This window comes from Cyprinodon variegatus, unplaced genomic scaffold (genome assembly GCF_000732505.1).
Source record: "Cyprinodon variegatus isolate N-32 unplaced genomic scaffold, C_variegatus-1.0 Scaffold840, whole genome shotgun sequence".
In the NCBI taxonomy this organism is placed as follows: Eukaryota; Metazoa; Chordata; class Actinopteri; order Cyprinodontiformes; family Cyprinodontidae; genus Cyprinodon; species Cyprinodon variegatus.
The window spans coordinates 122,177-145,952 of record NW_015151293.1 but is presented as its reverse complement, the minus strand read 5'-3'; the positions used below and the strand labels follow the sequence as shown (position 1 = coordinate 145,952).

The window sequence follows — 23,776 nt, the reverse complement described above, 5'->3', positions numbered from 1 at the left end:
GTCGAGTGAGCAGATCTCTCAGAACTAAAGGCTCTGAGCTACATCCTCAATGCTGCATTCAGACCACGTCAAGTTTGCACACAAAGTCAAGTGGAATCGCTTAAGAGGCTTTAAGATATTCAGCAGCGCATCACATGCGTCTTGCACTGCTTGTTGTAAAGCTTTCCGCTCATTTTGTGCTGCATTTTAGGCTCGGTGCGCATAACGTGCCTCTAGATTTGCTGGCTTGAGTTGGAAAATCTGAAATTATTCCAGCTTAACAAGTAGGGTTAAACAATCAGAAAAGCTGTTAAAGAGGCTGTCTGGTAAACAGATTTAACATTCATGCTGTGATCTTTCCTTCTGTGGAGCTGTCAGCATACAACTAGAAGAATATTCAGTTTTATATTCTGGTACTCAGTTTTTACCAAAAGCCTAAAATAATTTTTTATCCTCACTTTAACTAAAAACTGTTGCGAGGGGTCAGAATATTTAAATAGGATCTTAACCCTTATGAACTGACTGCACTGATGATGTTTTGAGGAAGACTTTCATGTTAAAAAAATATATTAAAACTTCCTTTTTAACCATTCAACCAAATAAAGCCAACCGACCGATTTTATTTTATATGGTAAAAATTACACAATGATTACAAATGTTACAGGAGTCTTGAATCTAAACAAAAAGAAACAGTTTAACAAATCAAACAATATGCTAACAATAGTTAGCAAATAGTGGGAGCAGCAAAACATGCACCTTACACAATCTCAAGGCACGGCTGCTTAATGCAAATATGAATCCATGTACGCCTGGAACTATTGACCGTTACAAGACAAAAACTCAAATATCAGCCAAAAAAAAAATCATCCAGCTGATGTATCTGTTGGCATGTTTATCCTCCATTTTGATATGACTTGTTGATAATTGGCTCAGATTTAACTGTGGTTCAAATCAGACACACGAGGACAAAACTCACAGAGAAGGTTGTTGTTCAGCTCCATAATCTTTGGACTTTGAAGTCCATGCAGTTTAATAACAAAGTATTTCAGTAGCTTACTGTTCTGCTATTCCGGTACATCCGGGGAAATCCAAGCCATATGATCCCAACACTATGTGCAGATCATATCGCATGACACAGACACAAATAGAGTTAAAGAGCTCTTTTTTTCACAGCTAATTTCCCAGAAACTCATTATTCATCAGACCAACATATCCCTGGACGACTTTTCCTTTAAGCTGTTTTAAGAGTCATACATTCAACCAGAACCAGAGCTGCAACTTGCATTTAAATTGTAGAGGAGATTAAATAACAGGAGGGCAATTATATGAAAAAATTGACAGGTCTATAGATGTATAGTATATATGTCTTTTTTATATATATATATATATATATATATATATATATATATATATATATATATATATATATATATATATATTTTGGAGTAGCACTGCTGTCTTGCAGCAAGAAGGTTCTGGGTTGAATTCCCAGCCCGGGCTCTTTCTGCATTGAGTTTGCATGTTCTCCCTGAGCATGCTTGGGTTCTCTCCGGGTACTCCGGCTTCCAAAAACATGACTGTTTAGTTAATTAATTTCTCTAAATTCTCTTTAAGTGTGAGTGTGTGTGAATGGTTGTTTGTCTCTGTGTTGCCCTGCGATGGACTGGCGACCTGTCCAGGGTGGACCCCGCCTCTCGCCCGTAGACAGCAGGAGATAGGCACCACCACCCCTCGCGACCCCGCTTGGGATATGCATGACAGAAAATGGATGGATGGATGGATATATATTTATATATATATCTAAGAAATCTACATATATATGTTTATGTAACTGTTTACTGATGTCTGTAATGATGTGGTTATTTTTTAACAGGACATTGAGTCTTTGATGTCTGAGGGGAATAAATCTCGCACTGTAGCTGCAACAAACATGAATGAGGAGAGCAGTCGATCGCACGCCGTTTTCAACATCATCCTCACACACACACTCAAAGACCTGAAGTCTGGGGTAAGACTCAACCACACACACACTGAGCCTGGAAAAAATGGTTGTGTATGAAGTTAAGACCAAGGTACGAAAACTGAAAAAATATGTGAGAAAATAAAGAAAGCGCATATTAATTTTTCTTTTTTTTTTTTTTTTATAAAAATGGGTTTGTAGATGAGTTGGATCTTGATGCAGGGAGAGAGGAGACTAAATCATGATCATTCAGTCGTAACCGTACATCATGTGTTCGTCACCGTTCATTCAGACGCTGTTCTCTCACTTCCAGTGTTCATGTTCCCTTTCATTCTGCCAGCGATCGGTCAGTAATGCTTCCCACAGATTTAGCTGAGCTCATCTCATCACATGGTTTACTTGTGAACATGCTTTCATTTGATGCTGGGTCGCTGCAGAGGTCTTGTAAAACACCAGCCACAGCTTTGAACATCAAGCACAACACTAAGGCCGCTTGTTTGTTGTGTGACGGCATTAAATGTTTGCCTTTTAAGATCAAATTGACCCAAAAACACATGGGCCTCTGTAGTATCCAGCCGTCAGCAGCACCACTATCAAACTTATCAAAAACTCCTAAAGTGTGTTGATACCAGTAAGACAGAGTTAAAACTACAAATTTTATTCCATTCTGAATGAGTAATAGAAAGTAATGGATAATTGTGGGAGGAGGAGGCTGCAAAAGAAAGGAAACTGTTGTAGAGATCATTTTCCAGCAGGACAAAGACCCTCTATTCCTTACAATATATCTTTAAAGCTGATTTTACATAAAGTCTCTGGAAGGACTTTAAAAATGTTCACTTCTCGTGCATCGGGTCTGACTGGGATTCAGTTATTTTTCAAAGAAGAGAAGGAAAAGATTTCAGACTCCTGATGTGGAAATTGAGGGGGAAAAAAGTCAGTTTATTAGAGTATTGAGTCAGGATGGCTGAACAGAAACACATTCGGCTCTTTCCACACTGTCACACTTCCAATACACCCAATTATCCATCCCTTTAACTGCACTGATGTGCACTACTTTTTGTTGTCGTTTCACAGAGAATAAAAAGTTAAATCAGTGTGCATACTTTTGCACTGTGCCTTCAGATGCAGTGTTTTCAAAAAACAGTCTGCGATTTCATGTATTAACAGTATCTGTTGTATTTCCCAGCTTATCGTTGCCCTCTAGGATGAAGGTGAAGGTAGTTGCAAATGAGGTGATGTCACTGTGAATCTCTAAAAAGGAAAGACCTCAGTGACTCATTCTCTTTCCTCCCTGACTCACTTTACCCTCCCTACGCCTCGCTCTTATTTCTGCCCTCCACCAAAACCGCTGTTAATAATTCACAGTCATGACTGTGAGTTTGTCAGCTGATACAGCCTGCTTTGTTTTCAGCACACACTCACTAAGTTGGTCACTTTAACTCAGCAATCCAACCAGCAGCTAACACACAGCCTGTTTTAGTCCAGCCCACATTAAAAGCCTCTTTCTGAAGGCGGTAAACACACGCATAGCTGTTTAGCTTTCATTAAAGCAGCAGATTGGATTTTATTCCCAGTGAATTTCACTTCTGTTTAATCTCTCTGGGTCATCGGTGCTCATCTGTGCTGAGCTGCAGAACGCTGTAGCTGAAGTTGCATGTTGAAAGCCCTAACGGTTAACAAGTAGTAAAATCCCCCGCTGCTGGATGAGTCATTCTGAGAAACAAGACACTAGAGTTTCATTCAGTAAAACACCCTATATGCTCTGCACTTTGGACCTGTTGACACTCAGCTGCTTTGTTTGCAGCTCAGAGAAAAGACAAGCGTCAAATGTTTTTTTTTTTTTTTGCTGTTTTTTTGGTGCTGATAAAATATTTTCTAAATGTTTCTTTTTTTTTTTTTGGAGATGCTGTCAGGTTAGCTGACTGAATGCGTAGCTCTGTATATCTGGGCTGCCTTTCAAACCCAAAGCCCAGTATCAAGCAATTAAAAGAGGTTGGAGGTGCCACGTTAAACAGAGTCGCCACTTCCTTATTATTTGACTGTGTGTTTAGATCTGAAAATGAAAGACTGTAAGACAGAGAAGTTATGTCATTAAAGTAGCCAGATGTTCCATCATGTCAGCAGTTTTATCTTAAATTTTCACATTGTTTGTCTTTCTTTGCTTTCACTCTGCAAAATAAACAAAACTCTGTTGTTCAATAGTTTGTTTTTATCTTGGTCTGTGAAGCGGTGCTGCCTGTGGCTGATCCGTATCTCTGCTCCCTGGGCTCAGCCGTTATCTCCCATCTTAACGCTCCATTTTCAGGATTCCTGTTGTGTGTAAACTCACCCTGAGATTTCAGGGGGATGTTGGATAAAAAAGATGAGAAGGCCTAACCTTATTCAAACTGATAGCTTCATTCTAAAGTAACATATGGGGAAAGGGTTTGTAAGGTTTTTATATAATGCTCGGTCTATTTAAAAGATTGGACGCCTCTCTGCAAAGAATAATACAACATTAATGTTGGTTAGATCCACAGAGAGAGCCGCTTCCATGAAGATGGGCTGACATCAGAGGTTGGTGTTAGATTCAACATTGTCAGCTGCTGAGCAGTCACAAGCGGAGACCCGATATCTTCTATTTTGATGGCGCGCAGAAAAATGCAGAGGGAAGCTCATACTCAAGAGTCTGAGGGATGATGACGATGCATAAACCTGCCTGGTAGAGTTACAAGTGGGGGAAAAACATTTTCAGGGAGAGTTTCTGCCAAGTTTTTCTATACGACGTCTGAGGAGAACAGAATTTGTTTTTCTTTCCACAAAAAAAACATTTCCCGATTGCAGCTAAAGTGACTTTAAATGGTTTTATTGTTGTGTTTTCTTTTTCTATAGACGAGTGGGGAGAAGGTGAGTCGCTTAAGTCTGGTGGACTTGGCTGGAAGCGAACGGGCGGCGAAAACCGGAGCGGCAGGAGAGCGACTGAAGGAGGGAAGCAATATCAACAAGTAAGCAAAGCTTTGAGCACGAAGCTGCAGCACGTTTCCACATTAGAATCACTCATCCTGGTGATAGGGACGGCCAATTATGGTAAATGCTAAATGGCCTGTACTTGTATAGCTTTTTTTCATGTCAAGAGACATGACCAAAACGCTTTACACTACATATACCGAACCGAACCGAAAACCGTGACCACGAAACCGTGAATCGAATCGAACCGTGGATTTTGTGAACCGTTCCACCCCTAATGTAAGTGTTTATAGTATTAATTAGTGCCATCCTGCTGTCCGAGTTCCCTTAACATTTTGCATTAAATAAAAAAAAAATAAAATCTGCAAAAACCAGGATTTTCTGATTGATTTTTGTTCTTTCTACATTTCTCATCCTGCTGTATTTTTTTAAGGTAAAGTTACAATGTGGAGGCTCACATTTAGTTCAGGAGCTGTCATTCATCCAGTGGAAATAAAAGTTAAAACAATAGTATGGTGGTGTGAGCCTGCAGCAGAGGTTAAAGGTTAATAACCTCGGTATTGTGTTTGGTTTAGGTCCCTGACTACACTTGGTCTGGTCATTTCTGCACTAGCTGAACAAGGAACAGCCAAGAACAAGACCAAGTTTGTTCCCTACAGAGACTCTGTTCTGACTTGGCTGCTTAAGGTAAACAACCACCACAGGCTGCACAGCACATTTAGCAACATCTGAACGCTTCATCTCTTTATTTTCTTGATTTTCCAGGACTGCCTGGGTGGAAACAGTCGCACAGCCATGGTTGCAACAGTGAGCCCAGCAGCAGACAACTACGAGGAAACCCTGTCGACGCTCCGCTACGCCGACCGAGCCAAGAACATTGTCAACCACGCCGTCGTTAACGAAGACCCCAACGCTCGTATCATCAGGGAGCTGCGGGAGGAAGTAGAGAAACTCCGAGTGCAGCTCACGCAGGCAGAGGTCAGACATCTTCAGGAATGTTGGAGACAAAAACTATATGCTGCTTTTCTTCTTTACCGTTGACCTCATATCCTGCAGTCAATGAAAGCCCCGGAGCTGAAAGAGCGCCTGGAGGAGTCTGAGAAGTTAATCCAGGAGATGACATACACTTGGGAGGAGAAACTCCGAAAAACGGAGGAGATTGCACAAGTAGGTAGTCAGTAAAGCATCAGTGTAAAGCTAGTGTTTAAAACAAGGCCTGCTGTTCACTGGGAACATGTTTGTTTTCTTTGTGGGTTTTCAGGAACGTCAGAAGCAGCTGGAGAGTCTGGGAATTTCTCTTCAGTCTTCAGGGATCAAAGTTGGAGATGATAAAAGTTTTCTGGTCAACCTTAATGCGGACCCTGCCCTTAACGAGCTGCTGGTGTACTACCTGAAGGTAAACGCTGTTCCCTTCACCTCTGAATCCTGCAGGATGTTTGCTCATTGCAACCAGTGACCACTTGGCAATGTCTCTCAGGAACACACACGGGTCGGCTCAGCAGACTCCCAAGATATCCAGCTGTGCGGGATGGGTATCCAGGCAGAGCACTGTGTCATCGACATTACGCCAGAGACCGCTGTCATCCTCACCCCTTACCCTAACGCCAGGTAAGGAACGCCACAGTTACACATGGGCAAAATAAGAGTTTAGCTTATTTTCTCTACAACATCGTAGATTATTTATGTAAACTCTAATAATTTAAGTCCGTCCCAACAAGAATATAATGAGATCAAATTAAATCTACTAACCTTAGGTTGAGGTTTTTGATTCAGCCCTCAGGGCAGAAGATAAACCACTTTGAAAAGGAATTCAATAAAAAAGATGTAACCAATGTACAATATGGATTGTAAAAATGGTGGCGTCTTAACTCCGCTGTAGGATGCCTCTTTATCAGCTCAACACCCACATTTCATGGCTAAATGGAAGAATATTTAGATTAATCAGAATGCTGTGTTTACGCTATAAATACACCAGAGTTGTTGCCGAGTGTAAACGCAGCGAAGCGGCATATGCGTTTATTACACTTTCAGTAAAATTCTAACAATAGATAGTAGTTTGGCAAGGAAAAAACGGGGAAATAAAATTTATGCCAAAGTTCATCTCAAAAAAAACCTCAACAACCAGCAGAAGGAAGGCTAAGTGAATCCTCTCCCCTGTCATCTTTCTATAAACTTATATACCAACTTAACTTAATAGGTTAATCAGGTTACCTACTTAAACCGTGGTTTGGGTTAACCTAAACTTACGGTACTAGGGTGACTAGATGTCCTGATTTATGCCAGATAGTTTACTTATGTGCTGCTGTCAGACAAACTGAAGCAGTGTCCTGCATTTGACTTTGGAAAATATATATTTTTTTATAAGTAGAATAATTTTATATACACCTTTTCTAATGTTAGTTCACACTTAAAGCAGCAGAAGCAGCTAGTTTACATGCAAAGTCAATAGTTGACGCGCATCTTGACGCAGCAAAAGGTCCCGCCGCGCGTATGAAGCAGCAGGAGCAGCGCGCCACATCAACCAATCAGAGAAGCTGATCTAGGAGCTGGCAGGGAGACAGACACAGTGCTGATCATGCAGAGCTCTATGATCACTCCTCTGAAACTGTTTATTAACGCCTAAATTAACTGAAAATGTAGAAACCTGCCTGGAAAATATGTTTTTATTAATCTGGCGCCTGCAATTTGGATTACGTACATGAAAAATGCCTTCCTTCTGCTTTGAACAGTAGCGTAAAACCGGAAAGAGGCGACCAGGCCAGAGGCTGCCATTGAACTGGGTTCCTAGTGTCAGAGCTCCGCCGGTATGTGGGGGGGGTCTGAGCTGCTCGAACAGAAACAATATTTGAAAGCAGGATGGTAATCTGGATGAACTGACTGCACAGATGAAGTTTTCAGGTGAACTTTCTCACTTAAAAACATATTAATACTAATTTTTACCCACTGATCACAGCAAATGTAGCTGCCAGTGTTAAAAGCAAAGAAAGGATAGGGTAGCTCCGCCCAACGCGCATCAGATCTACTTTCCCCCGCGCAGCCAGAGCAGCAAAGATGCTTCAGCCCCGCCTCAGAACTAAACTTGTAAAAGCATTAAAAATGAAGCAGCACACGCGTTTTTGCTGCTCCTGCTGCTTGCGGTCTAAATGTAGCATTAAGATGTTCCTGTATCAAGCTGCACACAGTACTCTTAAAACTGAACAGGTAAAAAAAATGTAAATAAAAAATATGATGGAAACTGCTTAAAGGAATAAAACACAGCCATAACAAAGCCAGTGAAGTGGTTATTAGTGGGTGAGGCCAGAGAGCTTTTGGTGATGTTGGCTGAAATCAACACAACAGAAACGCACCTCTGGAAAACATGTCTGTTCCCCACTGTCCCTCATAAGCATGCTTTCTTTCTTTCTTTCTTTTTTTTTCTGTCTTTCTTTAAGATCTAGTCACCCTATAACTAATCAATACGTCACAAATGAAACTACCTCCCTGTGTAATGAAAGTCCTTCTCTGTCCAGAGACCCGTTACTTTAAAGAGTCTCGTGTATTTCCACTTTTAGCTTATTTAAAATCACTGCGTCTCAGATGTGTCTGATTTATTTTCGTTACAGGACGTGTGTTAATGGTTCTCCAGTCACCAGTGCTTTGCAGCTTCACCATGGAGACCGAATCCTCTGGGGAAACAACCACTTCTTCAGGTGATTTTCATTTCATAGTGTTTTTAAAACCACTTTTAATTTAAATTTTTTCATATTCATTTTCTTTTAAAGCTTAACCCTTAAAGAGACTGACACGTTTATCTCACTTTAAGAATCACTTTGGCAAAGCGGCGTTCACGTCCAACGGAGGAAGAGGAGGGTGAGGGCGGCGTGTTGAAGAACAGCGGCAGCAGTGAGCAGCTGGACGCAGACGGCGACACGGCCAGCGAAGTCTCCAGTGAAGTCAGCTTCTCATACGAGTTCGCTCAGACCGAGGTCATGATGAAAGCCCTGGGCAGCAACGGTGAGAGCAGAGATCAGAATGTTGTTGTTGTTTTTTTTTCCCACCATGCCGCAGCTCATTCTGCTTCCGACTCCACTCAGACCCCATGCAGGCGGTCCTCCAGTCTCTGGAGAGGCAGCATGAGGAGGAGAAGCGGTCTGCGCTGGAGCGACAGAGACAGATGTATGAGCAGGAGCTCCAGCAGCTTCGCAAGAAGCTCAACCCAGACCGGCTGTCCTCAGGCCAGGCTGGAGGACAGACGTCTGGCCAGCAAGGACAGGGACAGCAGTCTCACTACCGCAGCATGGAGAGGCTCAGCATGGGAGGGATGAGCCACTCTACCAGCGCTCAGAGCAGACTGAGGCAGTGGAGTGAGGATAGGTGGGTGTGTGTGCATGCAGGGTGTGTAAGCAGCAGCTGCAGATTCCCTCATTCCTCCTCCCCTCTGTCATTTTTATCCACCTCTGTCCTCTTGTAGGGAGGCTGTGTTGGTAAGGAGTCTCCGGAGGCTGAGGGAGCAGATAGTGAGAGCAAACCTTCTGGTGCAGGAGGCGTGTTTTATCTCAGAGGAGCTGGAGCGCCACACAGAGTACAGAGTCACCCTGCAGATCCCCTCAGACAACCTCAACGCTAACCGCAAGGTCTGTACCTCAGCGGACTTCCTACTTGCCCAGGTGTTTACCTGCTGCTGATGACCCAGAACGAAATGTGTGCAGAGGGACGCGGTGCTGAGTGAACCGGCTATTCAGGTTCGGAGGCGGTGTCGGGGCAAACAGATCTGGAGTTTGGAGAAGATGGAGAACCGCCTGGTCGATATGAGGGAGCTTTACCAGGAGTGGCAGGACTATCACCTCCATCACCAGGACGATCCGGTCAGCTGACTCTACAAGCTTTGAGCTGTAATCGGGTCATAAACTTACACCTTAATAAACCTCCCCTCCTTCAGGTGATGCGTTCCTACTTCAGACGAGCAGACCCGTTCTTCGACGAGCAGGAGAACCACAGCTTGATCGGAGTCGCCAATGTTTTCCTCTCATGTCTTTTCTACGACGTAAAGCTGCAGTACGCCGTTCCCATCATCAACCAGAAGGGAGAGGTATAATCCACGCATCTCATCCTCTTCCAGCTTTCTTTAAAGCCCAGCAACAGAAACGGAGCTTCTTCTTCTCTCCCCTCTACCTTTGTAGGTCGCTGGACGCTTGCATGTGGAGGTGATGAGGGTGGGAGGCGGCTTAGAGGACAACATGGCAGGAGGAGACGACACGGACAACAACCAGGACTCTGAGTTTGAGGATCGTAAACTGGTCTGCTCGGTAAGTCATGCCGATGATCATTGTTGGATCTGTTTTATGAATCTGACCTCCATTCAAACTCTGACTTCTCTGTTTGCGTTTACCTGCAGATCAAGATTTTACAAGCCACTGGTCTCCCCCAGCACCTGTCCAACTTTGTCTTCTGTCAGTACTCCTTCTGGGACCAGTCTGAGCCCACCATCGTGGCTCCTGAAGTCGATCCTTCCTCCTCGTCCCCAAACTCCAAGGACCCGCACTGTATGGTAGTGTTTGACAGCTGCAAGGTAAACACGGAGCGTCTGGTCTTTATATCACTTCTATATCTGTAATATCTATTTTTCTTTGAGGCGGTGGTGATAGAAGCGACTCTCTGTTGGCTCTCTAGGAGCAGGCGGTGTCTGTAACGGAAGACTTTATCGAGTATCTTACTGAAGGAGCGGTCGCCATTGAGGTTTATGGACACAAACAGTCTGATGCAGGAAGAAACCCGGCCCTGTGGGACCTCAGCATCATCCAGGCTAAAACACGCACACTAAGAGACAGGTCGGTTCCTCTCAATCTTCAAATAGTTCTGCTTTTAGCTTCATTTGCTTTCCTTGAAGTCTGACAAGCTTCCTGGTTTGTTCTAAAGCAAGCATGATGCTTCCACTACCATGTTTTACTGTTTTAATATTTTTCAAGAATTTATTTCTAGTCTCACCTCACCAGCGCTCCTTTTTCCACGTTAGCCGTGTTCCCTATAAGTGTTGTGAAAAACTTCTTGCATCTTTCTTCCTAAAACGATCTTAGTGCTAATCTTTTTTTCTAGCTCTGTATTGAATGGACGGCCTGCTGTTGCTTTTTGTCCGATCTGCCTACTGATCTACATGATGCTGCTTCAACATACTGAAAAACCTTTGAACCTCATGTTTTGTTTGTGTTACATTAGATGGAGTGAGGTCACACGTCGCCTGGAACTATGGGTTCAAATCCTGGAAATCAATGAGAATGGAGACTTTGTTCCAGTGGAAGTAGTCCCGGCGAGAGACGTGAACACAGGGGGAATCTTCCAGCTCCGGCAGGTAGCAGCATAAGCTAACAGTCCCAGTCAGCATGATGTTAGCCAGGACTTCAACAGAGGTGAAAAAAGCCCCTCTTTTTATCTGCAGGGGCAGTCGAGGCGAGTCCAAGTAGAAGTGCGTTCAGTTCAGGACTCGGGGACGATGCCTCTGATAGCAGAGATCGTGCTGGCCGTGTCTGTGGGCTGCGTGGAGATCAGAAACAGCACCGCAAACCAGGAAGGGGATGAGATGGACAGCTACCAGGTACTTCATACTAGCACTTTACGTGAGGTAATGGATGAAGATGTGTTAAAACGCCATTGACTGAGGAGTTTGTTGATAGGAAAGAGATCTGGAACGCCTGCGTCGGCAGTGGTTAGCTGCTCTCACCAAGAGACAGGAGTACCTGGACCAACACCTGCAGAGCCTGGTTAGCAAAGCAGGTAACATCAACCTCTACTTTTAAAACTTTTTATTTCCTACTTAAAAATGAAGTAAATGTAACTCAATAGCTTCAATGTTTTTTGCTACAGTGATTCATAACAAAATAACAACACTTTTATATAGAACATAAACTGTGTGCTGTCTAAGAATAATATATCTATGGTAGAATGAGTGTAATAAAATCAAGAACCACATAAGAAATGTCAACCACAGGTTCCTGTAGTTGTTGCTGACAGGACAGAGGCGGTTCGGCTGTCAGAGCGGCGGATCTGTGCGTGCCGAAGTCACTTTGTGTCTGATGTGTTTAACTTTGTGTGCAGAGAAAACAGAGGACGACATGGAGAGGGAGGCCCAGCTGCTGGAGTGGAGGTTGACTCTCACTGAGGAGAGAAACGCTGTGATGGTGCCCTCTGCTGGCAGCGGCATCCCTGGAGCTCCTGCAGAATGGTACGGCTCCTGTTTAACAGATCTAATGGACCGAAAGAAAAAAACGGCACACATTCTAAGTTAGTGACACGATGCTCGTCTGCTCACAGGGCTCCTCTGCCGGGGATGGAAACGCACATTCCCGTCCTCTTCCTGGACCTCAAACGTAAGGAGTTTTATTAACTGGAGCAGTTTGTGCTCAGTTGTCTTGGGCTGGTTGTAAATGTCATTTTTTTTTTTTTTTTTCTCCCCCAGCAGATGATCTCAGCTCTCAAGAGCAGTTTGAAATGCCCGAGGCTGGAGGTTGGGACGCCACACTGAGCGGAGAAGACGAGGATGACTTCTTCGACCTGCAGATTGTGAAACACTACGATGGAGAGGTGAACATCGACCCGCTGGAATTTCATTTTTTTTTAACGTCTCTTTGAAATACAGTGGAGGTTTTTGCCACTTGCCTTGTAGCTATAACTCTGAATGTTGACAGGTGAAAGCAGAGGCATCATGGGACTCCACCGTCCACGAGTGTCCTCAGCTCAGTCGGGGCGGGTCGTGGCCGGAGCAGCGCGTCTACCTGACGGTTCGGGCGGTGGTTCAGCTCAGCCACCCTGCTGACATGCAGCTGGTTCTCAGGAAGAGGATCTGCGTCAACGTTAACCCGGGACGCCAGGGCTTCGCCCACAACTTTCTCAGGAGAATGTCCACCCGCAGCACCATACCTGGCTGCGGCGTTACCTTCGAGGTGGTTTCCAACATTCCTGGGGTAAGATGGAGAAAAGGTCGACGGCAATATCCATTTACACGATCATGCTAAATGCAATCAAACCCTTCAATATTTGTTTTGTTTTTTGCATCAGGATGCTCCAGGCTCAGAGGACAGGGAGATGCTGGCTCGGCTAGCGGCAAACGCACACAACAGCCAATCGGGAGACGACGAGGCTGCCATTGAGAAATACCTGCGCAGCGTGATGAGTCTGGAAAACATCCTGACCCTGGACAGACTCAGACAGGTAGAAGGAGAATATCCTAGAGCTGCAAACATAGAATCTGGTTAGAGATAGACAGACAGGTGATGAGGAAGGCAGTCACTTTGAAACGTTTCTGATTTGGTTCAATATGATCTTCTGGCAGGAAGTAGCAGTGAAGGAGCAGCTGGCGGGCAAAGGAAGGAGTAACAGGAGGAGTCTGAGCTCTCCTTCTGTTCACAGGGTAAAATATACAAGCAGATGATTCCACATGATTCCACAGAAAGACTTAAAATGTTTCTGCTTCTGGTGTTTCAGCTGTCTGGAAGTAGGCAGGACCTGTCCACATCCTGCCTGCTGGATGACAAGGTACCACAATCCTTTGTTCAGTTTTTAATCATCGTGTTGGTATGCGGGGGGGGGGTTCGCTTTGCGTCGATGACATCAGACGACCTCCTGGTTTCCTGAACTAATCCTGTCTCTGCTTCTGAAGGGTCGATGGGAAAGCCAGCAGGATATCTTCATGCCCACTCACCGCACCCTCCCTCGCCCAGCATCGTCCCCATCTACTTACTCTACCTCCCCCTCCTCATCCTCTCTGCCCTTCAACATGACCCCCCCACAGAACCAGGAACCAGAGCAAGGTAAACATCCTGCCCTATATGGTTTCTCTGCGCCATCACCTTCTCTCTCCTTCTTTCTCTCCTTCTTTCCTCCATTATCACATCCTACCTCCTTTCTTTTCTCTGGGACTTTTCTTAGACCTTGTATTTATCTCTCCGTTTGATGTTTTCCACCCTTTAACACATTGTCTGAACCCCCATCCACCTTAAAAACTCATGTTATTTGGCTGTTCTTTTTCTCACTTTACTTTTCATCCATCTTGTGTTTTGAGCTGTTCAAATGCTTTAGATCCTGCAGCTGATCTAAGCTCTGAAATCTAATGTATCCATATTTCTGACATAATGCAGCCTGATTTCTTCTTCATTTCAGTGTGACATGAAATTAATTTTGTCTCAGAAATGAACAGAATTAATGATCTGACAGTATTGAATTAGTGAGTGTGGTAGCGTAGCTGTAAAACCTCTCATCTGTGTTTATTTGGAGGCTTCCTCCGTCAGCCTGTCACTATGTTGGGATTTTTGCCATTCTCTGGACTTCTTGTCTTAATCTTTCACACTTCCTCCACCTCCCGGACCTCCTCTTGTTTTCCTGCTTTCTTTCCTCTCTTTCTGCCTCCACCTTGCCGTCCATCCCTTCCCCCTCCCCTCCCCTCCCCCAGGTCGTTTAGGACTTGCTGCCTCTTATCTTTCAGTTAAGGCCCTCGTTCCTCAGATGCCCAAACTACTTAAGTCTCTTTTTCCTGCGCGGGACGAGAAGAAAGAGCTCAGACCGTCGCCGCAAGGCCAGCAGGTCAGCAGAGCCGGAAATGGCCCATAAAGCAAAGACAAAAGCCTCTATAATAGTTGTTTAATCATGCTGGACAAATCTACCCAGCAAAGCAACTTAACACGGACATAAACAGATCCTAACTCTCCTTTGTCACTCAGCAGCACGTGCCTCGTATTGTGACATCATCAGGAGGGGATGACAGAGCAAAGCCTGAGACGGTGAGAGATCATCTTTTCCACATGAAGCAGTAAAGCTAATATAGATGTTTGCAAAAGGTTTGCGTTAACATTTCAGACCATCTCTAGCAGCTTCCATTAGCCTGGTTAGCATTGCTTACAGCTAGATTACAAGGCTCTGTGTCTATTCACTGTAGTTTAGGCTTTTAATTCAAATATTTAGTTCAAACATTTCCTCATCCAGCAAGTTGAAGGACAGAGCTCTGTTTTCTATCTGCTGACGTCTACCTGCTGTCGGACCAGTCGACATTCTTGTTTTTTAGAAAATAAAAAATGCTAATTACAGGTTTTTTTGGCCACTAGCCAGACACGGATCCCAGCAGGTCAAGCTTTCATTTGGTTAGCTCTACTGATTGGCGCATCTCTGTCTTCAATCAGGTGGCTTCTCTTTGGAGGTTTCCTGAATCATCAGGGTTTCCACAGGTCATTAAAAGTCATAAAATGTTGTTTTTTTTAAATGAAGTCCTTAATTGGCATTAAAATCCATTAAATGTGATTTTTATGGCATTTAAAATGCTTTATATAAAAATATATAAAAATACGTTTATAAAAACTATTTCATCAGATATATTATATCGCAATATATTTGCATTGAACTGCTTCCGGTACATCGTAAAAAGAAGCTTGAGGCGGAGAAAAAGACAGAGAATGGAAAATGCAAGAGTGGCTGGAAAATGAGGAATTCGGGACATGGCAGCAGACGGTAAACTGGCTGCTGATGACGAAGGATTTAGCCGTGTTTTATGTTTATATATATATATAAACATAAAACACTGAAAACATTTTTCTTAAAAATTTTTAATGCTCTTTTAATGCATTAAAAGCATTAAATTAGAGTTACTCATTCCTGTATAAACGCTGATCATTTTTAGTTTATAATTCTCAGCATTCATTTCAATGAGTTTTGTTCAAATGTGGGTTTTGGGCTTCAGTTCAAACCTCACAGAAAATCTGGAGCGTGAGAGTAGCCTTTTTTTTTTATCTGAGCTTTTTGTTCAAACCAGAAAAGTTCACATAGGCTGAAATCTGGGTTTCCATGGAAGCCGCTAACATTAGGTGACTGAGACAATCAGGGACGGGCCTGCAGGCAGTTGCTAAATGTAGCTGCTTGTTTAACTCATAGCTGTTCTGTAGAGAAGACCATAAAACTAAAGCTAATGTCGCTAACGCTAAAACCACATGAACAGACATTTTAAGCAAGTCAAATGGTTCGTATCCTTGCAAAGAAAATAAGGAGTTTGAAAAGTTGGAAATATCTCCTCTTACATTTTTTCCCCCTAAAATTATTATTAGACATGAATCTTAAGACAATTTTAGAAGGATTGATTGTGTAAAATACCAGGTTATGGCTGCATAGCCTCTATCACTCACCTAAGCCTTTCTCTATAGACATTCCTCTATGTATATTAGCAATGTTCTTATTGTTTGTGGACATGATGGTAAAACCAGTCATCCAGATCCAGTTCGCTGTGAGAGTTTGATCTGGATTGTTTCATCCAGCTGAATTAAAATTAATAACCCAAGTTCCCTCAGGTCCAAGGTAAGTGTTTGGGAAAGTGACCTGAGTTAAGAGGAATTAGCTATGAGGAAAGTTAAAAGTTAAATTTGACTTAGATCTGAAGTTTTTCATCCATTGTAGTGAAGGTTCGGAGTTTGTGCCGAACCAACACGGTGTCAGCCTAAAGACTGATGCTAAAAACAGAAGCGTTAGAGCTCACAGGACGCCATACTGAGCTCATTACGCCATACGCCGTAATGTGGCTTTAAGGTTGTGGATTTTAACCCTTGACGTTTGTTCTTTTTGCCTTGTTGTCTCTGCATGCTGTCGTCTGTCCCTCTGTTGCTGCGGTAACCGCTGGGTCCCTGCAGGCTGTTGTCCTTCGGCCTGCTGCCAAAGACAGACGGAGCGAGTTTCCAGACGTCTCTCCTCTTCCTGTGCATGACCTGCATGACACCACCCCCCTAAGCCCCCTCAGCCAGTCGTCCAGCGGCTATTTTTCCGCTAGCGTTTCTACGGTTACCCTGTCTGACGTCCTCCAACCCTCCTCGTCGTCTTCATCCCTCCTGGGTGCCGACGCCGCATCTCCCTCAAACCCACAGCAGCAGGGCGCTGACAGGAACGATGTTGTGACCTCTCCTCAGTGCGGCGCCAAGATGGCGGTCGTCGCATCCAACCACAACAGCGCCCCTTCAGCGCTCTCCTTCTCCGACCAGAAGCTAGTCAACTCGGGAGAGGGAGACGGCTTTGAGAGGCTGGAGATCTTTGTGGACGAGGATGAGCGTAGTCATGACGACGTACTGCCTGACTGGCTGACGGAAGGGGCGTATGTGACCGTGGGAAGCAACAAGGCTGGAACTGTGCGCTACGTGGGGACGACGAGGTTTGCAGACGGCGTGTGGGTAGGCGTGGAGCTGGACACTCCAGTTGGTAAGTGTGAGCTGTAAAAAACGAAAGCCGACGCCATTTACGACCATGATGATTAGCGGCGTTTCCTCCCTGCAGGTAAAAACGACGGCTCAGTGGGAGGTCATCGGTATTTCCTCTGCAAACCAGGCTACGGGGTGCTGGTCCGGCCAGACCGGCTGTCACGCCGCGATCGGACTGCTCGCCGCACCACAGACTTTGCTCCGTCGACCCACGTCCCGGTCCTACGAGGGGAAGCCATCATAGCACGCAGGGGGGAGAACCGCAAGTCCTGGAGCAACTGAAACGGGAGAGAGAAACTCCCCACGGTTCATCTTCTTCTACTCCTAAAAACCCATCAGGCTCGGTCTGACGCCTGCTGGAAACTAAACGTATGACTATAAGTCAAAGAACGAGGTCGGGGCGTAAAGAGCCTGCTTAGGAAAAATACGAGAGGAAAGGATCCTCAGAGTGGCGCCTCCTCAGAGATCCTCTCTGAGACGATATGCAGGGATGCAAACTCCTCACTGTTTTCACCATCCCATCTAAAAGGGAGAAACAGCTTTTTATAACACACTATTAAAAAAAGCTCTGATCTAACACCTCGCCTTGACAAACTGACAGAGAATTATAGGATTTTTGTTTTTTTGTTTTTATAGATGAATGAGGAAATAAAAATGGACAAAAAAAAAGCTTCAACTGACAAAACACTTTGATAAGAAATGTTTGCATCCCTGCATATCCCTCTGAACCTAATTTCCCAGAATACACCGCCAGAACTGCCGCCCTCCTGAACTGTTTAAGGTCCGGTCCAGTTCGCAGCCTTTGGATCAGCTGGAACTTTGGCCGTCCCTAACGGACTCCTCTCTTTCTTTTGAGGACAGATCCTCCCAGAACGTGCCTTCGCCATGGTCTGGTTCCTGTTCGTTTCTCTAAGATCTGCGTTCTGTTTGCCGTGTTCATGAAGAGAAAGCCTCGTGCAAAGTGTGAGGTGATCTCAGGGACTGCAGAGGGTGGGGCTTTGTGTGCGTGTCAGAGCTGTATAGTTTATGTAAATCTCATGTGTTAAAAGATGAAGGCAGGCGGTGCAGCGGGAAGAGTTGCGTCCTGGCAGGGAAAGGCCACCGGGGTGGATATTTTGCACTGGAGACGGTGGAGGAAGAGCTTCTGTACGTTAGCGGAACGCGAGCGCGGTTACCGGCTTCTGTTCGGGAACGTTTCTGATGATGCTGTCGTTTTGCTGTAAGCATTGACAGAGAGAGGATGTGTTTAGGAAGGAGACAGGAGGTTTCTGAAGGATACATCCAGCTGATTTGATCCTATGCATGCAAGTTTTAAGGAGAGGCTTGTTTTTGTGCTTGTTTTTATTTTTTTTGTTTATCTGACAGAATATGTTGGGAGGGCGTCAGCTGGTTTCTACATTCCAGACACACCCAGTGAAGAAAAACAGGAGGCGGTGAACCTTAGGAGCTCCTAAATTAGTTTTTATAATTTTATCAAACATTCCAGGATGATTTGAACCTGAACTTTGACGAATAGGAAGATTTTCAGGACTGTGAGGTTTTTAGGACTGTACTAGATGGCATCAATTTGCAGTAGCATTCACTTTTAATCCAGATGATCCGCTTTGTCGCCATGGAGACAGATTGGGTCATGGACATGTGGTGTGTTCTCTCTGATCCTGTGGTGTTCCTCCACAATCACAGCTTTAGATACAGTCTTCATTAACATGATTGTCATATAAATACAAATTAACTGCAATTATTTATGTTTGGCTCAAAAGAAAATGAATTCAAGCATCATCTGTAGTCGTCATCAAACTTCTTGGGTTTTTTTCCAGCTGGAAAATTGATGCCATAGAGTTTAATGTTGACTAACGTCAGCTTAGATGTTGGTCTAAACAACCTTTATAAGACTGAGGGCCACTTCCTGGTTACTGAGTCGTAGGACGGGCAACCAATACTGACCTTTGAACTGGAGGAGTCAGCATTCATTCATAGATAATAAACATATTTCTATAGTTTCTTCTCATTTCTAACCATTTATTAATTCCTATAAATGCTTCAGGGTTTCCGCGGGCCATTGTTATTTTTTAAATTGAGGCCTGAATTGGCATTAAAATTAATTAAATGTGTATATTTGGCATTTATAAAAACAATTTCGTCAGATATATTACAATATATTTGTGCGTAGCTGCTTCCGTATGTTCAGAAAAGAACGCAAGGTGGAGAAAAAGCAATAAAATGGGAAATTTTCAACAAAAGTGGATGAAAATGGAGGAATTCGGCTGGAGCCTGTTGACGGTAAAGATGACGAATAAAATATAACCACTTGTACGAAGCCTCAGACAAATTATATAAAGATGCCAAGGTTTATGCCAAAACGTGTTGTTTTCGTGACCATCAGCATGATGCTACCTCCACCATGCTTGACAGCTGGTTTCAGATCACGTTCAGAGCTTAACCTTGGCTCTGCAGACTGCAGCATGTTGATCCTGAAACAGAAAAAGCTTCTTTTCAGTTTTTAATTAAACAACAAAGTGGTAAAAACTGCCAAATTACAAGTTTGTTCTCCCAATCATTGTACTGCGGATAAACAATAAATGCTTAATTTCAAACCAATTGACCATCATGCTAATGAATAATGTAACTGTGGATGATTGAAGGTGTAGAGAGGTTTTCAGGAACACTTTGCTTGTTGAACTGTCTGCTGAAGCCGTTGGGGTTTCATAAAGCGTCTTCTTCACTTGAGGAAAGCATTAAGTATTTATGTGGGATTTCTTGTACTTTTATCGAATGGGAGCAGATGAAGCCTTTTTATTTGAACAATTGTTGCACAAATGATTGAGGGGAATTGCTGCTATGAGCGTTGTAAATATATCCTTGTAAATGAACTGATGGGTTTTGTTCCTGCCGTCTGCTGGAACGGGTTTGAATCGTTTGTGGAGCTTCGGGGTTGGCGGTCGGTTTTCCTGTAGGCGGTATTGAGGCACTTTGAGAAGAGGAGGCGGTAGGAACGGACATATCTGGCTCCTTTGGACGAACGAAGAGTTTCGATGTTAAAATTGCAATAACTATGGATGAAATATGTACGTCGAGGCGACAGGCTCCCACCAGACTAAGGTTTATGTGTAGTTTAGGCATCGGTCGGTTACCGTTACCAAGGAAGCCATTAACCTGATCGGTCATCCTGCAGCAGGATGGCTGCAGTCAGAGGGTAACACATTACTGCCCCTCACCCACTTGTTTCTGCGCACTGATGCTTTCATCATTGACGGAGAGCGAATCATGTTTCCCTTCACATTAAGAAGGATACGTTTAGCATTTTGGAAGGAATGTTTTCAGTCATATTTACTAACCATCTAATATTAGCTTAAGTTACGGATATTCCCTGCGTTTATTTGAGTTATACAAAAAAAACTATTCTGTAAGATCAATAAACATTTCACTCTAGTTTTTATATGTTTACTAAGTCAAAATGTTACAGCTAACATTAATAAAACTCTAATTAACGTGTTTCAGCAGCAGCTTCTCTCTATAATTTAAAGGTGCTGGAGGAGATCTTGGAAAAACGGTTCCAGAAAGCGATATTTTTGAACATACACAACCGTGCCTCTCCCTTCAGACCAGCCCTTAAAGCCACGCCTTCAAAACACATGACGCGCTTTCTGCCTGCAGTGCGTCTGGAGCAGCAGGAGCAGCGCTGATGATGCAGAACGCTATGATCACTCCTCTAAAACTGTTTATTAACACCTCAATTAAGTTATAAATCCCGAAATCTGCCGGCAAAACATGTTTGCTTTTATTATCTTGGTGCCTGCAGTTTGGATTGCGTACATAAAAAACACCTTCCAGCCGCCGCAGCAAACCGCGAAGAGGCGATCGGGCCATAGGCTGCTGAGGAATGGGATTAATAGTGACACTGCTGGTGTACGGGGGTCTGAGCTGCTCCCACAGAAATAATAATTGAAGGCAGGATGGTAATCTGGATGAACTGACGATGTTTTCAGGTGGACTTTCTCACTTCAAAGTAGATTCAAAGTACTTTTTACCCACTGATCACAGCAAATATAGCTGCCATTGTTACAGGCAAAGGAAGGGTAGAGTAGCTCCAGTGGCTAGCTTCCAGCCATGGCGTCCTGCACGAGCATTGGGGGGTCGATTCGTGGGACAAGCAGACGACCATGATTGACGTTTCAGGAACCAATCGTGTACAACGGACCATCTTTTGTGATTGGTTGAGGTTATTCATTGATTTCTCACTGTAGCGGGGAGCATTTATTTTAGTTTCACTTCCAGACCTCCTATTTCACTGCTTGCTAAGCGGCTGTGGGGGGATCTTTAAGCCACATGGTTAAAAATACATCAGAAAAAATCTCCTACTGCACCTTTAAAAGCTCATAAGTTTAATTTGAAATCTCTGGCTCTAAGGTCACACTACTAATAATCCTTATTGAATCACTCAGTGCGACTCCTAACTGGCTCATGACTCATGCGGTTATTGTTCAGCTCCAAGGCCTGGCCCTTTGGAGTCCTCTGATTGGTTGTCTTACTGTACTGCGACCGCCTGATTCTTCTCAGGCGGTGTTGAAGGAGGTCAGGAAGCGTTCTGATTGTGAGCGGCCCTCTCTGTGCGTGTGGATGGAAAGCGTTCCCCAGCTGCTTCCTGTCAGGCTGCTGTCGGACCGCAGCACGCCTGGTGGGAGGGAATGGGGGCTGAGATCACTTCAGACTTCTGGTCGTTTCTTTACGTTGTCGTGCCTCAGAAAACCTTTTCCTCATATTCTTTATATTAGATCAACTGTACTTTGCACAGAGGGGGGAGTTGAAGTGCTCAGATGAAGACGACACAACTGTTTGGGATTATGTTTTTATTTTTACTCATTTTAATATTTAATGATCTTGAGCTACAAGCTCTTCTTTTATTAAAAACTTTGATTCTCTTTCTGTTTTAAGTTAAAAAGCAGAAAAAAAAACACATTTCTATCAGAGGTGCAGCGACCCCAGCAGACGGTCTCCTCTCTGGTGGGCTGAGCGATGCACATTTATCTTTAGAGCAACAAAATTTGAACTACAATAAAAGTTGTGTTGTTTTTACACTGGTGCCAAGCCAGCTTTGTTATTTATGGATCTTTATCAGCCATTAGAGGCACTTTATGTTGTGTTTTTTATTCCCAGATGGATCTAACATATTGAGTCTGTATGAGCCTTCAGACCTTCACACTGTTTCCTGTTTTTATCGTGGCGTTCAGAGTGCTTCGTATTTAGCAGCCCCTTGCCTTTAACGTGGCCTTCAGCCTGGATCAGAACAGCCTCACTTTTTTAGGTTCACCATGTTTCTCTGCAGGTTGTTTACTCACAATAATTAAAGAGCCCGCTCTACTTTCCAGCTGCAAACAGACAGAATCCTTTAGGTCAGGGGTTTGCAACCTGTGGAGCCACAAGTGACACTTTGGACCCTCTAAAATAACCCGTAACCGTGACTTAAAATGATAAAGAGCCAACTATTAGTTTATAATGGAGTAAATTAACAAATGCTTTTCTTTTAAAGGACATTTTAATTTAACTTCCTCTACAGAATGACATTAAAGATCCAGGAATATGTTTTATATTGTATTAAGCTTGGAAATTCTGCGTTTATTTTTACACAGCATAAAATCTTATAGAACAAGATCCAAAATCACGGCTTTGTCTTTATGAAACTGTCATTTTTTGTCCTATTTTAAAAACTAAAAAAGGAAAATAAACTGTTTGCTGTTTAAAATGGCTAAATATTTCGTATCGAAGATATTTAAAGAAACAATAAGTTGGGTTTTATATAAAGGCAATGCAGTTTTTGTGGCTGTAAAAACATTTTTTTAGACAGGGCTGTTTGGATTTGAAATGTTGCAGACCCCTGCTGTTGGTCTCAGGAGCTGTCAGGTTGATCACTGCCCTCTTCCCCAGAAGGAAATGTCGCCCCCTAGTGGCTGCTGGAAACTGTCAGCCAAAGGAGGCTTGTCTTCCATGCAGGGAATTTTTGGTTACAACCAGAAAATGATGATCTGTACTCAACTGGGATCATAACAAATAAATTCTAGTTTCAGGAATTTTCTTTTTGGCTAAAACAGAATTGAAAATTTTGTTTCACCTTTGAACTACCTCAACTCCTGCTCCAGTCTCATCGATCGTTCTCCCTCCTGAGTACCTGCTTCCCAAACAGCAAATAAATAAATGACCACAGCAACTAGCAATACAAGGCTGGCAGGTGGAGCCACAGATTCCAGATCCATTTCCCTGATTACAGGCGAAGGCTCATAAGGATTTGAAGGTTACTCCCCCTCATGCAGCGGAGGATAAACTTCAATGCTCACACATTTGTTTTGAGGTCAGCAGTATTATATCATGGGTCACTGCTGCTGTTGATTCTGTGGAGCGGCGTGTCTGCCTGCATCGTTTCTGTGTTTTCTCTGGATGTATGTGTACATATGATCATATTAAGACTTATAAAGGAGAGAAATCTGAGCACAAGTTTGGGTTTTGATTAATTTAATTGTTTTATGTAATAATTTCATGCTGCAATCCAAAGAATAAACGTGTATTATAATGCGTTTATTTTTATTTCTAATGGTCTGAACAGTAAATAGATTTAGGGGGATTTTTTGTACGTTTTTCTCTTTTTACATTGAAAAAAGTTTGTTTGTGTACATAAAATAAAAAGGCCAGATTTGGGGCAAATTAGTGA

The 23,776-nt window shown here is 43.5% G+C and overlaps 1 protein-coding gene across 7 annotated transcripts in view; it reads left to right on the top strand.

Moving 5' to 3' along the window:
• LOC107099140 (kinesin-like protein KIF13B) overlaps positions 1-21,131 on the top strand; it is a 55,155-nt gene extending 34,024 nt beyond the window's left edge. The window contains exons 9-39 of one of the 7 annotated variants that reach the window (XM_015397147.1): positions 1,853-1,987; positions 4,811-4,923; positions 5,461-5,572; positions 5,651-5,863; positions 5,942-6,052; positions 6,147-6,281; positions 6,363-6,493; positions 8,488-8,574; positions 8,688-8,878; positions 8,959-9,238; positions 9,336-9,498; positions 9,574-9,729; positions 9,804-9,953; positions 10,045-10,170; positions 10,260-10,433; positions 10,535-10,692; positions 11,078-11,210; positions 11,298-11,453; positions 11,533-11,632; positions 11,954-12,080; positions 12,170-12,225; positions 12,318-12,439; positions 12,544-12,819; positions 12,914-13,066; positions 13,188-13,265; positions 13,340-13,390; positions 13,515-13,665; positions 14,304-14,434; positions 14,572-14,631; positions 16,519-17,077; positions 17,153-21,131. In XM_015397147.1, the coding sequence (XP_015252633.1) occupies positions 1,853-1,987; positions 4,811-4,923; positions 5,461-5,572; positions 5,651-5,863; positions 5,942-6,052; positions 6,147-6,281; positions 6,363-6,493; positions 8,488-8,574; positions 8,688-8,878; positions 8,959-9,238; positions 9,336-9,498; positions 9,574-9,729; positions 9,804-9,953; positions 10,045-10,170; positions 10,260-10,433; positions 10,535-10,692; positions 11,078-11,210; positions 11,298-11,453; positions 11,533-11,632; positions 11,954-12,080; positions 12,170-12,225; positions 12,318-12,439; positions 12,544-12,819; positions 12,914-13,066; positions 13,188-13,265; positions 13,340-13,390; positions 13,515-13,665; positions 14,304-14,434; positions 14,572-14,631; positions 16,519-17,077; positions 17,153-17,358 (4,794 nt within the window). In that variant the 3' untranslated portion in view covers positions 17,359-21,131. Of the gene's footprint in view, positions 1-1,852; positions 1,988-4,810; positions 4,924-5,460; positions 5,573-5,650; positions 5,864-5,941; positions 6,053-6,146; positions 6,282-6,362; positions 6,494-8,487; positions 8,575-8,687; positions 8,879-8,958; positions 9,239-9,335; positions 9,499-9,573; positions 9,730-9,803; positions 9,954-10,044; positions 10,171-10,259; positions 10,434-10,534; positions 10,693-11,077; positions 11,211-11,297; positions 11,454-11,532; positions 11,633-11,953; positions 12,081-12,169; positions 12,226-12,314; positions 12,440-12,543; positions 12,820-12,913; positions 13,067-13,187; positions 13,266-13,339; positions 13,391-13,514; positions 13,666-14,303; positions 14,435-14,571; positions 14,632-16,518; positions 17,078-17,152 lie in introns of all 7 variants that reach the window. The other 6 variants (XM_015397149.1, XM_015397148.1, XM_015397151.1 and 3 more) reach the window with 6 other exon arrangements.
• Positions 21,132-23,776: the final 2,645 nt, after the last annotated feature.